This window comes from Blastocystis sp. subtype 4, assembly GCF_000743755.1.
Source record: "Blastocystis sp. subtype 4 strain WR1 chromosome Unknown seqid_0120, whole genome shotgun sequence".
Taxonomy (NCBI): Eukaryota; class Bigyra; order Opalinata; family Blastocystidae; genus Blastocystis; species Blastocystis sp. subtype 4.
Window position 1 is genome coordinate 17,238 of NW_014569427.1, and position 14,880 is coordinate 32,117.

Genomic DNA, 14,880 nt, shown 5'->3' on the forward strand with positions numbered 1-14,880 from the left:
ACCGCGGTATTATTGACCAAGTCTGGAGAGATGGATAGTGTTCCTTTTGTTATGGAATGAATATGAAAATGTAGTTGTGATTATGTGATATAGATTGAATGTGAATAATGATAAGAACGAAAAAAGAGATATGAAATGAGATTGAAGTGAATGAGATTTGAAGATAATAATGTGGCCTGCTGGTCTAGTGGTATGATTCTCGCTTAGGGTGCGAGAGGTCACGGGTTCGATTCCCGTGTAGGCCCTTCTTTTCTTTTCAATTACTATTCTCTACAACAAGAATTCATTATATTATTAGTTGAAATACCAATAGTCTTTTCCACATTCCCAACACATTGATTTCACATTATCTTCAAATACTCCTGCTGTTCTTCCTAAGGCAACACAACATACTACAGGAGGTTTCAGTTCCGAATAATGAACAATTGGAATATCTACTCCAGTTAGAGGATTTTCATAATGAGTTCCAATCTTATTCACATCCACATCACCAAACACAACCACCTTCTTTCGATTTGCTTCGGACAACTCATTCACAAAATTTCGACCATCTCTTCCAGCTCCCCAAATACTAAAACTTTCTAAATGATCTAGAATTCGACGTTCTAATGCTCGAAGTTTCACTCGGAGAATTGTTCTTCGAGGGATCTTTGCACATGTATTCACCTCATGCATTCTACAAGTCATCATTCTCATTCATTTATACCGATACATTACTAATACTTCAGGAACAATACGCAATTCTCCTTCACAATCTAAATGACGATGATAGAAATCCAAATCCTCTTCTTATTCCACTCATTTGATCATACCTCAGGATAAGGCTTATTATCTTCACCTTCTTCAACATATCCTCCTACTCGATCAAATGTCTCTCTTGTCATCATCCAACTAGGTTGGATCACAAGAACTTCACGATATTGATATTTCACCAAATCTTCATCCACCAGATTATTCATCCATTCACTATAATGACGCATACTATTAGCTGGTTTCCGTCTAGTCATCATAGTTTCACTTTATTCTTACTCAAAATGAGTGCCCACTAATGCCTTTGGATGATTAAGAAGAACTTCTACTTGTTTCTTGATTCGATCTGGATACATCACATCATCTGCATCTTGGAAACAAAGAAAACGACCATGAGACTGTTCCACACAACGATTCTTTGCAAATCCACAACCACCAATTGTTCCTTTATTCTCCGAATACACAGTCTCAACTCCTTTCTTTCCGAAATATTGAATCCAACGATCAATCACATCTTTCGATTTGTCTGTACTTCGGTCATTGTAGATTGAGAGCTACAAATCATTATCAAACACTTCAAAGACTTCCAGAGTCCCTTCATATGTTTGTTTATCAATTCCTTCGAAACATTCATCCAAAAATGATTCGCAATTATGTACAGGAATCTTATAATTAACTCAAAACTGAACAACAACAATGATTGACACATCTACTCTTTTTGTTTCACTCATACACAATGTACAAATCGATTATAATAGAAATCAATAAAGAAGCTAGAATAGAAACAAAGATAATGAGATTTCAATGAAACCGGCATTCCGGTTTGTCTCGATTTCATCGACATTGTGTATTATGGCGTATGTATATAACGTAGAACCGAATACAAATGGGAAGGTAGTACTACACACAACTGCAGGAGATGTAGATATTGAGTTGTGGAGTGAACAAGCGCCTTTAGCTTGTCGAAACTTCATTCAATTATGTTTGGAACATTATTATGATAATACTATATTTCATCGTGTACTTAAGAAGTTGTTGATTCAAGGAGGAGATCCAACTGGTACAGGACGAGGTTTAAAATGATTGTAATTGTTAATTGAATAGGTGGTGAATCGATTTGGGATAAAGCCTTTAAAGATGAACTCAGTCCTCGTTTACGATTTAGTCATCGTGGTATTGTTGCGATGGCAAATGAAAATAAACCCGATACAAATCATAGTCAATTCTTCATTACTCTAGATGCAGCAGACTGGTTAACAGGAAAGCATACTATATTCGGAAAGGTTGTTGGTAATACCTTGTTCAATGTACTGAAAATGGGTGAATTGGAGACAGACAAGGAGGATCATCCTTTGTATCCTCCAGTGATCAAATCTATTTCTGTAATTGTAAATCCTTTTGATGATATCATTCCACGGTATGTGTTTATATGAGTCTATGAGTTGAAGTGAGTTCAAACATGAAGAGAAAGCAGAGAAGAAGGAGGATAATCGTCGTCAAGTGAAACAAGTGAAGAATAGTAAATTGTTGTCATTTGGGGATGAGGAAGATGAGGAAGAAGGACTCTCTTCACGTATTGTGAGTTTTCAGGAATCACAGGGTGTTGCGAAGAAGGAAGATTTGAAACCAGTAGTGGTTGATGAGAAGGAGAAAATGAGGAAAGAGAAAGAGAGTGCATGGGTGAAGAAGATGAAAGAGAAGATTATGGCAAAGATGGAGAATGCTGATATGCCTGTGGATAATCCAGTGAAAGAAGAAGAAGAAGAGAATGTGGATGATTCAATGAAAGAGAAGGTGAAGGAGAAGATTCGTGAGATGAAGAAGAAATCGAAAGAAGTTGAATTGGATATGAATATTGATGAATAGTTGGAGAAAGAGTTGAAGACACCAGCAATTCCAATCGAGAAGCCAGAAGAAACAGTACTTTCTGCAAGTGAATACAAGCGTCAAAGGAAGCGTCGTCGAAATGAAGTTGCTGCTGAACGGACTCAAGATGTATGTATTCGAGAGATGAATAAGTTATAGACACTTGCTGCTCTTGCTGCTTTCAAATCCAAATTGAAATGTGCTTGGAAAGAAAAGGAGAGCAAAGAGGAGAAAGAGAATCAGGATGAAGAGAAGAAGGTGATTACACAGAATGATCTATTAGCTACTACTCGGACAGATTTGGTTGATGATGACGATGATGAGAATGCTGAGAATGAGTCAACAGAGTGGATGACAAATCAATTGAAATTTGTGAAACACTTTGAAGTAATATTGAGATATGTTATGAATAATAGGATTCTCTTCGAGATGGTTCATTTGAGCCAAGTGTAGACTTGTATGTAACAGAGGATCCTCTTCAATCAAATCCAGTTGATTTAGATAATATTGTTGATGAATAGGCAGGAAGAGAGGTCTTGCGAGAAAGGATGGAATTGAGGAAACTTCAGTCCTCTCGGAGTGATAGATCATCTCAAAGGGATAGACCATCTCAAAATCATCATTCATCTACAAGACATAATAGATGAAAAGTGTTTGTTGATATAGACAAAGATTGAAAGTTTAAATAGACCGAGCTTAGCTCAGTTGGTAGAGCGTTAGACTGTAGTGGCTGCTCCGCAGCAATCTAAGGGTCGCTGGTTCGATTCCTGCAGCTCGGACTTTTTATTTCTATTATCCAATTCTCATTAACAATTCAGACAATGGATGATTTATTACATATCTCTCCTGAATTCAATTGGAATATTGAAAATCCCACTCAGAATGAATTCATCTACTCTGCTTCATCAATCGGACTCAATTCATCTGTTCTCTTTCAACACTTCCTACAACTAGCCATTCGTAGTCGTAAGAAAGGATAAGTCAAATCAAGTCATAGACTCGAGAGCTGTTGTACTTTCATTAACTTCATCCTATGAGGACTTAACAGCTATTTGTAAACGAAATGTGAATATTGAAAGATTTGTTGAGTGAGTAGGGCTTGACTATTGAGGAATCAATTCTCTTACTCTGTGTTGATAAAGTGGAAGAAGAATATTTGAATAATACAGAAATACTTGATTCAGTTCAAGGAAGTACAAAGCCCTTTCCTTCCTCTTCTTTATCTCCCACAACTCCTTGTAGACATTGCACATTGTCAGAAGCTTTCTCTTCCTTCATGACAGCAGTTCAAGAAACTAGTCAAGACACTTCTTCATCGATTTTCTTCTTGATTGATGATATTCATCTTTTGGGTGATTCAGATACTTCAATTATAACAAGAGTAAGAGAACTCCGTCACTATATTGAAGATCATTTCCAAGTATGATTTGAAAAGAGTATATGAATTCAAAGCAATTCACTTTAATGATTTCTCATCCTTGTGGTCTTGATCATGAAACTGAACTTGTACAGTCTCTCTAATCCAATAATATGTAGTATCATCAATTAGTTCATATGAGTGATCTTCAATTCCTTTTGATGCCTCTTTCAACAGGAAACTCAATCACAGTTCATGGAAGTGTAAGTCTTGGCTTCTTTGTATTCTCTAGTTGGTCATTCATCGAACTGTAACTAATAATCAATTCAGATCTATCACAATTCGACGTCATGTGAAACTTTCAGACAATACAATCAAACTCTTCATTCCAGGAACAATATAACAAACATTCTATTGTACACTAAATCATTTTACTAACTAAATTGTTTATACAACACTCTCGATTCCCTAAATCTCCTCCTTCATTGAAATGAGTCTTCACATTTCGAAAACCACCACTTGGAGGATTCAATTTGAATGGCCAGAGAAACAAATTCACCTCCTTGAAATGATCTCCAACTGTATATAGTTCATGAACCAGATCCTCAATACATAATAGATTATACTGTTTCAATGAATCACTCACAATCTCGTTAGATGATAGAGGAATACGTTGCTTGTTCACACGAACATAACCACGCTTATATAGTAAATGACGAATCGTTGAGACACTCGGATATCCATATGTTACATAAGGAGATATCACTTCTAACATCTTCTGAGTTGATCCATTCACACGAAGAAATACTCCAGTATTGATCTACCTCTCATAACACATAACTAACACAACTTGAAGGAGTCGAAACAACTCCAAAATCTTTCTTGGTTTTGGTGGAACCTCATTCACACCTCGAATTCGAATCACAAATACCAAGCGTTCTCCTTTCTCTCTCAAGAATTCACTATCTCGATGTGCTTGTCGCTTTCTTCTTATCTCTTCTTCTTCAATCTAAATTCGTTAAATTCATCAACAAAACATACTTCTTTGTACTCTTTCACATATTGTTCTGCACGTTTCACATATTCACGTCTTACACGATCTCGATTCTATTCTATTAATATCAACAAGAAATACTTACAACTTGATGTTCAAGTGCAAATGCTACTTCTTTTGCTCGTAAAGTAGCATCTCGTTTCTCTTTTAATCGAATAGACTCTGGAACATGTCTATTCATGGAAACAAACCTTTATATTCAGACATGTTCAGTTATTCCAACTATTGATTATATAGCTTTATAATCACTTGAGTTCAAATCTCATTAACAATTCATTTTGAGAATGTCATTCGTATCATTTTGAAATTATTAAGTCTCATTATAATAGGATCAAATCGATTTCATTCTTCGTGAGATTGCCCTTCATTGTGTTGAAGGAAAATCTTTGTCAGAAGTGTTAAATTGGATTATAGTATCAGATGAGTATCGAAATTGGAGTGAATTGACTCTCTAGACGACAAAAACCATTTCTACAACGTTGTATTTGGAATTCTGTTCGGAACAATCCTGATATCCTTATTGTACCTCAAGATAGTGCTGTTTGTCTTGAGTTTTGTTTCAAATCTAGTTGACTCCTACTATTGAAACTGTGAATACAGATGGAATTACTCTCTTCTGTTCAAAACGATCTCATTATTCTGCTTTGGGTCTAAGTGAGTCTGATCTATCCAGACTTCCTCCTCCTCTTCTACAATTATTGGAAGTCAGTGTAGAAAGACTATATAATCATCAGATGATTGCTGCTTCTCGTTTTGAAGGTGAGAGTGTCAGTAAACTCTCAAAGGCAACAAATCTTGAATTGAAGACTGTTCATCTCTATGTAGATATATTGGAAATAGATTGATTTCAAGATCAAACGTTGTGTATTATTGGGTTTGGTAGTGAAGGAACGTCAACTCACAATGAAGTACTATTTCTTGTTGAATATGTTATCTGAAGAAAGAATAAAGATGGATATGGAATAACAGGTCGAATGGTCTATCTTCCTTGTTATCGTCCCTATTATCTTGATTCACTTACCTCTCCATTTCAGAAAGAATGTGTTCAACTAGTGGCTCAATTCTTCCAACACTCTCAGTCTTCTGTGAGCTCTTTGACTACAATTCTCGCTGCCTCTCAACTTTCCTTGAATTCTCTGGATTCTGTTTATGAATCTCTTCGTGTTCTTCGTCCTGAGTGTGGAATCATCATCAACAAAGAAGCAGATGAATATCAAGTGAAGTTTGATCGTAATCAGTAGAAAGAGAAGAATTCAAATGATTCATAGATATGAGGCTATGGCAAAGCTTCAGAAAGAGATAGATCCAGATTCTGATGATGAACCAACACAAACAACTCCTCGTGAGATTGTTCCAATAAAGAAGCCATTCTCATTAATGACACTTCTGGTTCATCTGCTACGTTATTCTTCAGAACCAGGAATATCTCGTACTCAGTTGTCTGTTATCACCAGTTGGCCTATTAAACGCTTAGCTTCACGGTTACGTCAATTGGAAACAGATGGAGTGATTCGTTCTCAATTAAAGAATTATGGTCGTAAATTCGTGGAGGAATGTTCTTTGGTGGAACGAAATATGGAAGTATCAATTCCAGATTCATCTTCTATCTACAAGAACTCAACTAAACGATTATCTGATGTGGCAATCACTCGTCGACAATTGCTATTGGACCTTGTTGGAGTAAAGTGGAGATATGATTGAATAGATGAAGATCCATCCTGTGTTGTTAGTTCGAGATATCCAACAAGCCTTTCAGTCAGATTGATGAGAAATATTGAGATGTAGAGATGTATCTCCTGATGTCAAGGTTGATCGGAAGTCTGTGTTATCAACAATCAATTTGTTAGAAAAGGAAGGATCTGTGAAGCAAATCACTATTCAAACTGTGAATCCTGAGAAACCGAGTGAATCTCATCTTATAAAGATTCCTCTAGTCACTCGACCTGAAGTAGATGAAACACAACCTGAAGTAAAGATAACGGAATCTTTGACATACAGATTACTAATGCTGTTGATAGATTCTTTGATCTCAAAGCAAAGACTTATGAAAACATGAAACAGGAAGCTGCCAAAGCAGTTCTAAGAGAATGTTCTTCTCCTCTTACTCCTACTGTAGTCCGTATCTATGCAGTGTATCTGTTGTGTATCACTTTCCTTCAGAACAAAATGAATGTGAATGATGAATCGGATGAAGTGTTGAATCGAAAGGAATTGCTTCTTGGAATAGGAGATTCTGTCATTCAGGCTTTGTATGGAACTCTAGAAGACACAGAAAGATATCTTCAAGAGGATCTGAATACATTAGTAGTAAGGAAGGATGGGGTTATTGAATGATAGGATCTGGGCATCATATATCCAGATTCCATATCAGAGATAGAAGGGAATGGATCTATTGATAAGTTTCGAATACCTCCAATGTTGAATGTAAAGGATAAAGAAGAGACAGAATTCATGTTGGAGAATAGAGAGAGATAAATGATAGATTTGAAACAAAACGACCTGAAGTGATGACCAATTTGATGCGTGCATTCATAGGAACAGCTCATAATCAAATCGAATTGTAAAAATTCATAGTTATTATCAGAATAGAAAGGATGGAAATGCTCCTGGAATTGATTGCTCTATGCTTCCTCGAGCTCAATCTCACTTTCAACAATGGATTGATGACTTGGGTGGTTAGAGATATCTCTGCCTTTAATGTATAGATTCATGTCCAGCAGTCCGTTTGAATACAATTCATCCAGTTCATCTGAAAAGATCTATTGATATGTAGTTACTGAGTTCCTTCTATCAGAGAAGTCGAAGTCTATTACGTACTTTCACCAAAACACTTAAGAAATCGGAAGGAGAGGAAGTTCCATTCATCTGTGATGTGTCTCGATTGTTGGGTCAACGAGCTTCTGTACGACGACCAAAAGAAGAGAAGGATGAAGAAGAACCAAAGAAGAAACGACAACGATATGAACCAATAACACATCGAGTAAACAAGAATGCAAGTGTTTGGGATAATAATGAGAATGAATATGATGAATCGATAGAATGTGAAGATCGGGTGAATGAGTTGAAAATGAAAGAGATTCTCATTCGTAGAATCTTAACCAATTCTGAGAATACTCTTCTCTTCCTTCGATCAACAATTCTTCTTGTAATACAGATTCATTCATTTCATAATCAGCTTCTTAGTTTGCGTCGATCTGAAATCTCAGATACAATTCGTCTATCAGATTCTTCTCTTCCTTATCGATTATTCACTAGCGTATTCTCTTTTCATATTCTTCTTCATTCTAGACAACTATCAATTATCGATCTCTCTCACAGATTTACAATCGACTTATTCAAGAAGCACAGAATTCAAATCTTCCTCGAATCTCATCAGAAGTAGCTCATTCTCTCTTCAATCATCTCTTCCCTCATCATCTCTTATCCTCTCCTGTCTTTCTATCTCTTCATGGTCATTCATTTGGTGAGTCTTCTTATTCATATTCATTTCAGAGGTTGTTATTGACACATTGTATCCTTCTTTCTATCCTTCTCTCTCTTTCATGCCTCATTCTCAATCATTTCCTCTATCACAACAACAGCAATTGTGGAATGAAGCAATGTCAGAACAAACTCGACTTCGAGTTGCTTTCGTTCTACAAACACTCTTATGTCTTCTTCGTTTGTATGGAAACAAACAAGCGAATAGTGTTTCAATCTCAGTGTTACGTTCTATCTTTGATGTAAGAAATGAATAGAAGAATCAGAATTAGAATGCTTCTGAAGAGGAAATGAAGTATGCTTTCTATTATATCTGGAATACGTATCAATTGATAGGAAGTGCTGGAAAAGCAATTAGTACTTACTATCTGAGTGATGTAAACATACTGAGAGAGATTGAAATCTAGCCTCCAGACTATACAGTATTTCGATGGTTCAATATACAAGGATTGAATGGATTGAAACAGATTGAACGAGGAGAACGATTAATTGCTCGAGTTGATAATGATTGAATGATATCACAACTAGGGACTCAAATGCTATTCTTTCCAAAATGATATTCTCACTAATAAGTATCTTCATTTCCTATCTCCTACAGAATCCAGTTCACAAGAGGTACAAGAAACAAATGATGAGATGAGTCGATATGGATTGGGTTCCTTAATAACGATTGTGACTCGTATGGCATTAGGAGAACGTCACTTTATAATTGATTATGAAAGTGAATCCTATAAGTCAGAAGTAAGAGAAGGATGAAGATTTGAATAGTAGACAAATCGATGGGAAGTGAAGATTGATGTATGTGATACAATCCCTTCTCAATGGTTGTATTTGAAGACAGATAAAGAAGAATCACTTTCAGAAGAAGATAATACAATTGCTTTGTTAGGAATAATAGAACAAGAAATCCAGAAAGAACGTAGGAATGATTCTTCACTTCAATCATAGCGAAACGGTATTCTTCTCTCAAACAACTCTTCCCTGATCTCTCTTCTCAATCTCTAAAGAAACTTCTTGAAATTCTTCTTCAATCCTCAAAGATCTATCGATTCATAACGTAAATTCTGAAAGGATTTCTCATTCTTAGTCCTTCTGAATGTTTCTTTGTTCATCGTGTATCAGTTCCAGCATGGTCTGTACAAATCAATAATCAGTTTGTAATACCTTCTGCTACTCTGTGTTTCGTTCGACAAGCTTCTGCATCTCAAATCATAACCAAGGAATCTCAAGCTCCTCTTGTTCAATCAGAGACTATCAAACAACTGATTCTGAAACGAGTGGCATATTCTGTTGTAAGTAATCCTGGAGTGACACTTGTAAAAGAAGATTAAGACATTCATTCATAGGAACGATTAACAAGTATCTTGAATGGAATACTTCCTATGGAAGTGATGATTCTTTGTGAAGAATTGATTCGAGAAGGATTCATGGAATGTCAGAGTGTAAGGAAACCAAAAGAACTTAGTTGGGAGGAAGAGGTATTCACAGAACCATTGGAAATTCCTTCTCTAGTCGATTTGTAGATAAACATGGATTGGATTAACAAATAGACCAGTCTTTGAATTGAAGGATGAATTAGAATACTCTTTCTATCCTTCAGCTGATGCATTATTTAGATTGTCTTCTCTCTTTTAATCGTTTTAGTTGTTTGTTATTCACTTTCTCTCTTTATCTTCTATCAATATAATGTCTCCACTCCGTATTCGTCGTCCAGATGACTTTCATGTTCATTTACGTGATGGAAACAGTATGGTGTAAGAAAATAGAAATGGAATTGAATTGAAGTTCATTGGCTCAAGTATCAACAATCTACAAGCGATTCTTAGTTATGCCAAACATCATGCCTGAACCAGTCACAACCGTTGAAAAGGTAGAATTCATTGAAATTGAATATAATCATACAGGCAATTGCTTACAAAAAGCGAATTGAGTCCTCCTTACCTTCAGGAAGTGATCTTCAGCTATTGATGACATTGTGAGATATAAATAGAATAAATTAATTCCTATGTAGATATCTAACAGATAGAACAACACCTGAAGAGATTGAAAGAGCTCGTGAAAGTGGACTTGTATATGCCTGTAAATACTATCCTGCAGGAGCAACAACTAATAGTGATAAAGGAGTAACAGATATTCATAACGTGTATCCTGTCTTGGTTATCTTGATCCTTTCACTTCATATGTAGCGTAAGATGGCTGAATTGCATATGCCTTTGTGTATTCATAGTGAAGCAACAGATCCTTCTATTGACATCTTTGATCGTGAAGCAGCTTTTGTTGAATCAACTCTGAAACCACTTCATGCAGATCTTCCAGATTTGAAGATTATTATGGAACACATCACAACAAAACAAGGAGTGGACTTTGTTCTAAATGGAGGTCCAAATGTTGGAGGAACAATCACACCACAACATTTGATGTACAATCGCAATAGTGAGAGAAAGAATAATCAAATGATAAGTAGATCTGCTTGTAGGAGGACTGAAACCTCATTTCTACTGTCTACCGATTCTGAAACGAGAAGAACATCGTCAAGCTCTATTAGAAGCAGTGAAATCTGGATGCAATCGTTTGTTCCTTGGCACAGACTCAGCTCCTCACGCAAGAGAAAACAAAGAGTGTAAGAAGGGATGTGCAGGTATGAATACAAGTAGAATATGAAGTAGGCTGTTTCAGTGAATTCATAAGTTTGGAACTATATGCTGAAGTATTTGAATCAATTGGTTGTTTGGATAAATTAGAAGCATTTGCATCGTAAAATGTGTATTGATAAGATGAGTTTAAGAGAGAATGGAGCTGACTTCTATGGTTTACCTCGAAATGAAGAATATGTTGAATTGAGAGAAGAAGAATGGAGGTAAGAAAGAGAAGAAAGAGATTGAATGATAGTGTTCCAATGAATTATGAGTTTGGTGATTCAGTAGTAGTTCCTTTGAAAGCAGGAGAGAAACTGAAATGGAAGTGTTATCATTCCAATTACTCTGTTTGTTACAGAATTCCTTTTTAAGAAACAAATCACATAATCTATCCTAAAAGGAACTAGAACCAAGCACAGAATGATGGATTTGCTTGGACTAATAATGACAGGTCTTTGCTTCTACGCATTGCTTCACGCAATTCTTTATCAACCAATTCACGAGAATCAATCTTCCCTTCAATCAATGGCGCATACTGTGAACCTCGTCTCATCAACATATCCAAACAGTTCTTAAAGGAATCACTCAATTCACGCTCAATCAACATTCGACCTCGTGTAACCAAATCCAGATTCTTCTTCTCTAGTACCTTCATATATGGTAACACATAGTCCTCATTCTTCTTGAATGTTAGAGCCAATGCTTCTATAGAGAACTTGAATGACCCCTCTTCATAATATTCACCCAAGAAACTCTGGATATTTCGTGTTAATCGTAATGGAACCACAGCCTTATCAAGGATCTGTAACGCATGCTCTTGAATCACATAGTTTGGATGCAGATTCCGTGTAACTACAGCTCCTGAATGAAGATTCAGCACAATTTGACTTGGAGAATCATTAGGACAACTAACACATCATAGGAATGAAACATTACTACGCAACAAAATGATGAATGAATTGACTGTAACCATATTGCTTCGCAAATTCTCCTCGGAACACATACAAATCAGAAAGGGTATTAAATTGATTGAATCTATCATCATACTCATTTCATCACACTTACAAGAATCGAGTCAACACATCAGAAGAACACATACTGGATAACACCTTATCACAATCATCATCTAATAACCAATCCTTCAAATTTGATGGAATATCTTGATTCTTATGATTCAAGTGAAATACACGAAGAGCAAACTCAAGCTGCTTCTCATCATAATCCTTACCAACAACTTCTCTGTATACTCCTTCTAATGCAACACCATGAGAACTACTTCGAACCAAACGAAGCGTAGGAGTAAGAGATACAAATGTTGGAAGCGTTACTGAGAAATGACGCATCTGAACAACATGAGAAGATCCAAGAAGCATATCCAAAAACACTTGCAAATACAAAGTACGCTCCTCAATTATACTATCAACACTATTCACCTGCTCCAAATAGAAACGGAATGAATGACCTTGCTCATCTATCATCTCCACATGACGACAACCATGACATTCAACATATAAACTAGGCTGGTAACTGTGAATGTTGAGAATGGCTGTGAAGTTCTGGTGTTGATCGTGAGTGGCAATATGGAGACCAGGGACCTCGACGATGTAGGGAAGGAAGCGTTGAGGAAAAAGCGTTTCATTTGTAATGGATTGAACGTGCTGAAGAGCAAGATCTTTCCATAAGAGTAATCGTTGAAGTAGCTCATTGAGTGAGTGTGGGAAGGAAGGATTGATTTGAGAGCTATCCTCAGAGAGAGATGGATTGAAATCCTGATTGAAGGCAGATGCAAATTGAGAGAGGAATGCAAATGTGGATGGAAGAGCAGAATCCAGATTGAAGGAGAGAGAACACAGTGTTGCTAATCGTCTCTGGAGATCAACACTCACAGGATTGGATAAGGCTTGTAATCCTCCAGCAGCGACTTCAGAATAAGCGAAACGAAGAATCTGATCAATTGAAGCTATGAGCTCTCGATAAGGATCATGAGGAGTAGCATGCAATGTATCCAAGAAGAGAAGGAGCTGAGATGGAGTGAGTGAAGGACGATTGAGTAAGGAATTATAGAAGAAGAGTAGCGTCTATGAATGAATTATAGAATATACAGGTACAGAGAGAGTCACAATCCGATCAGGAGGACGAACACATTTCTCACTCTACGATTCATTGATACACCAATGACTCCTACCACATTTCCGATTGTACCAGAGTACAGAGTGGTCGGCTTAGCATAGGTACTCTCACATGGCATACCCTGTAACAGACAGAGAGAATGAAGTGGATAAAACATGACTTGAGGATACTTCCCAATAAGATCCTTCAAAACGTTTTGGAAGAGAATAATCTGGGCTTCTTTTGGATATGAAAGAATAAATGGAATAAAGGCCAACCAGACATTGATAGGAATACGTTTGATAGCAGTTGCAACATGTGTAGTGATCACTTGATTATCAAGACATGTCAATATGATATGAAACAGTTTTGGCATCACTTTGTACACATCAACATTCACAGCCAGATAATTGGCACAGCAGTTCACACACTGCTTGGCTTCTGCTACTTCGCCCCGTTCACACCATCGTGAATAGCTAATCGTAGCCCATGCTTCCCATGCTTTGGTGTTCTTGAGATCAACCTGAACAGCTCGATTGAAGCAAGTTATCGCATCGTCTAACTTCTGTTCCTTCTGGAAAAACACTCCCTTGATGTAGTGAATGGAAGACTTCTGAGGCTCTTTCAACGAATCCAGTTGGAAACGCTCCAATTCAGCAAAGACAGAGGCATCACAGCAATTCATATCCAGAAGGATGTTGGCTCGTTCCTTCCATTTATCTAAGTTCTCGAGTAACGATGGTGAGTCTGTAGGAAGCATGTTCAAGTACTCCTGAGCGATATCAGGAAGACCTTGATAGCGAGCAGCTCGAGCCAACATCACATAACAAAGTGATGGAGTAAGATTTCCATGAGGAGCCTCAGCAGGTATCTTACGAATGAATTCTGTTAACAGATTATATCGCCAGATCAGAATGTCTTCACATAGAGAGAGGGGATCCCAAGGATTCATGATATAGCTCATCATCTGCTTGAGAATCCCATTTACCTCATCAGTGATACCAAGCGAGGCTGATTGATTCATCAAGGCTTGAGAGAGAGTGATGTTGTAGTACTGATACGCATTGTGAAAGAGACCATCGTGTTGCGACTGAGGCTGATAGCCAAGCATTCGATAGCTCTCTTGAAGGAGATCACTTAAACGGGTTCGATAACGAGTGGCTCCACGTCGAATTGCCTGAATAATATAAAATTTGTCGAGAAGGAGTTGAGAACGAATTCGCTGCAAATCCTTCTCAACACTCAGACTACTATTCTGGAATAATGTTGGATATTGACTATTCATTACATCTCAATGACACAAATACTCCCAAATATTGCACTTCCCATAACAGTCAAGAAGTAGCCAAATATCATGATTCATCTTTCCATATTCAAATAGGAGCTTCCACTTCTTCAGATTATACGCACATTCCTTCCATCGCTCTTCCAGAATCTCTAGAGCATCTAGACTTCCTACCACACTTTGGTTCCTCAGTCCTTCCAAATAGGCCATCTCAGCAGCTTGAGGTTTACCAAAACGCTCCAGAATCATTCCATTTCGTAACTCTGAAATGGGAGTTTCATTCAACATCGCAGCCAGAGCATCATACTCCTGCATCTCAATCTAATCATCACATACTCATCAT

General features: G+C 37.0%; 5 protein-coding genes across 5 annotated transcripts; 2 read left to right on the forward strand and 3 right to left on the reverse strand.

The window, feature by feature from the left end:
• Nucleotides 1-294: 294 nt before the first annotated feature.
• JH06_4064 (hypothetical protein) lies at nucleotides 295-1,481 on the reverse strand (the record flags this gene model as incomplete). The annotated part of the gene is made up of 6 exons (XM_014671991.1): nucleotides 295-676; nucleotides 707-783; nucleotides 813-999; nucleotides 1,030-1,304; nucleotides 1,335-1,415; nucleotides 1,443-1,481. The coding sequence occupies 6 exons, from the start codon at nucleotides 1,479-1,481 to the stop codon at nucleotides 295-297; spliced, it is 1,041 nt and encodes a 346-aa protein (XP_014527477.1).
• Nucleotides 1,482-1,602: 121 nt separating this feature from the next.
• Nucleotides 1,603-3,137, forward strand: JH06_4065 (peptidyl-prolyl cis-trans isomerase; the record flags this gene model as incomplete). Its single annotated transcript, XM_014671992.1, has 6 exons — nucleotides 1,603-1,822; nucleotides 1,855-2,167; nucleotides 2,199-2,586; nucleotides 2,617-2,745; nucleotides 2,776-3,003; nucleotides 3,033-3,137. The coding sequence occupies 6 exons, from the start codon at nucleotides 1,603-1,605 to the stop codon at nucleotides 3,135-3,137; spliced, it is 1,383 nt and encodes a 460-aa protein (XP_014527478.1).
• Nucleotides 3,138-4,269: 1,132 nt separating this feature from the next.
• Nucleotides 4,270-5,208, reverse strand: JH06_4066 (50S ribosomal protein L7; the record flags this gene model as incomplete). Its single annotated transcript, XM_014671993.1, has 6 exons — nucleotides 4,270-4,287; nucleotides 4,346-4,384; nucleotides 4,413-4,793; nucleotides 4,824-4,982; nucleotides 5,015-5,080; nucleotides 5,113-5,208. 6 exons carry the CDS (start codon nucleotides 5,206-5,208, stop codon nucleotides 4,270-4,272), a joined length of 759 nt encoding a protein of 252 aa, XP_014527479.1.
• Nucleotides 5,209-10,193: 4,985 nt separating this feature from the next.
• JH06_4067 (dihydroorotase) lies at nucleotides 10,194-11,514 on the forward strand (the record flags this gene model as incomplete). The annotated part of the gene is made up of 9 exons (XM_014671994.1): nucleotides 10,194-10,261; nucleotides 10,293-10,377; nucleotides 10,412-10,482; nucleotides 10,519-10,663; nucleotides 10,694-10,940; nucleotides 10,972-11,145; nucleotides 11,174-11,214; nucleotides 11,249-11,364; nucleotides 11,397-11,514. The coding sequence occupies 9 exons, from the start codon at nucleotides 10,194-10,196 to the stop codon at nucleotides 11,512-11,514; spliced, it is 1,065 nt and encodes a 354-aa protein (XP_014527480.1).
• A 690-nt stretch (nucleotides 11,515-12,204) lies between these two features.
• Nucleotides 12,205-14,852, reverse strand: JH06_5308 (phosphatidylinositol kinase; the record flags this gene model as incomplete). Its single annotated transcript, XM_014672001.1, has 4 exons — nucleotides 12,205-13,221; nucleotides 13,252-13,296; nucleotides 13,329-14,529; nucleotides 14,560-14,852. The coding sequence occupies 4 exons, from the start codon at nucleotides 14,850-14,852 to the stop codon at nucleotides 12,205-12,207; spliced, it is 2,556 nt and encodes an 851-aa protein (XP_014527487.1).
• Nucleotides 14,853-14,880: the final 28 nt, after the last annotated feature.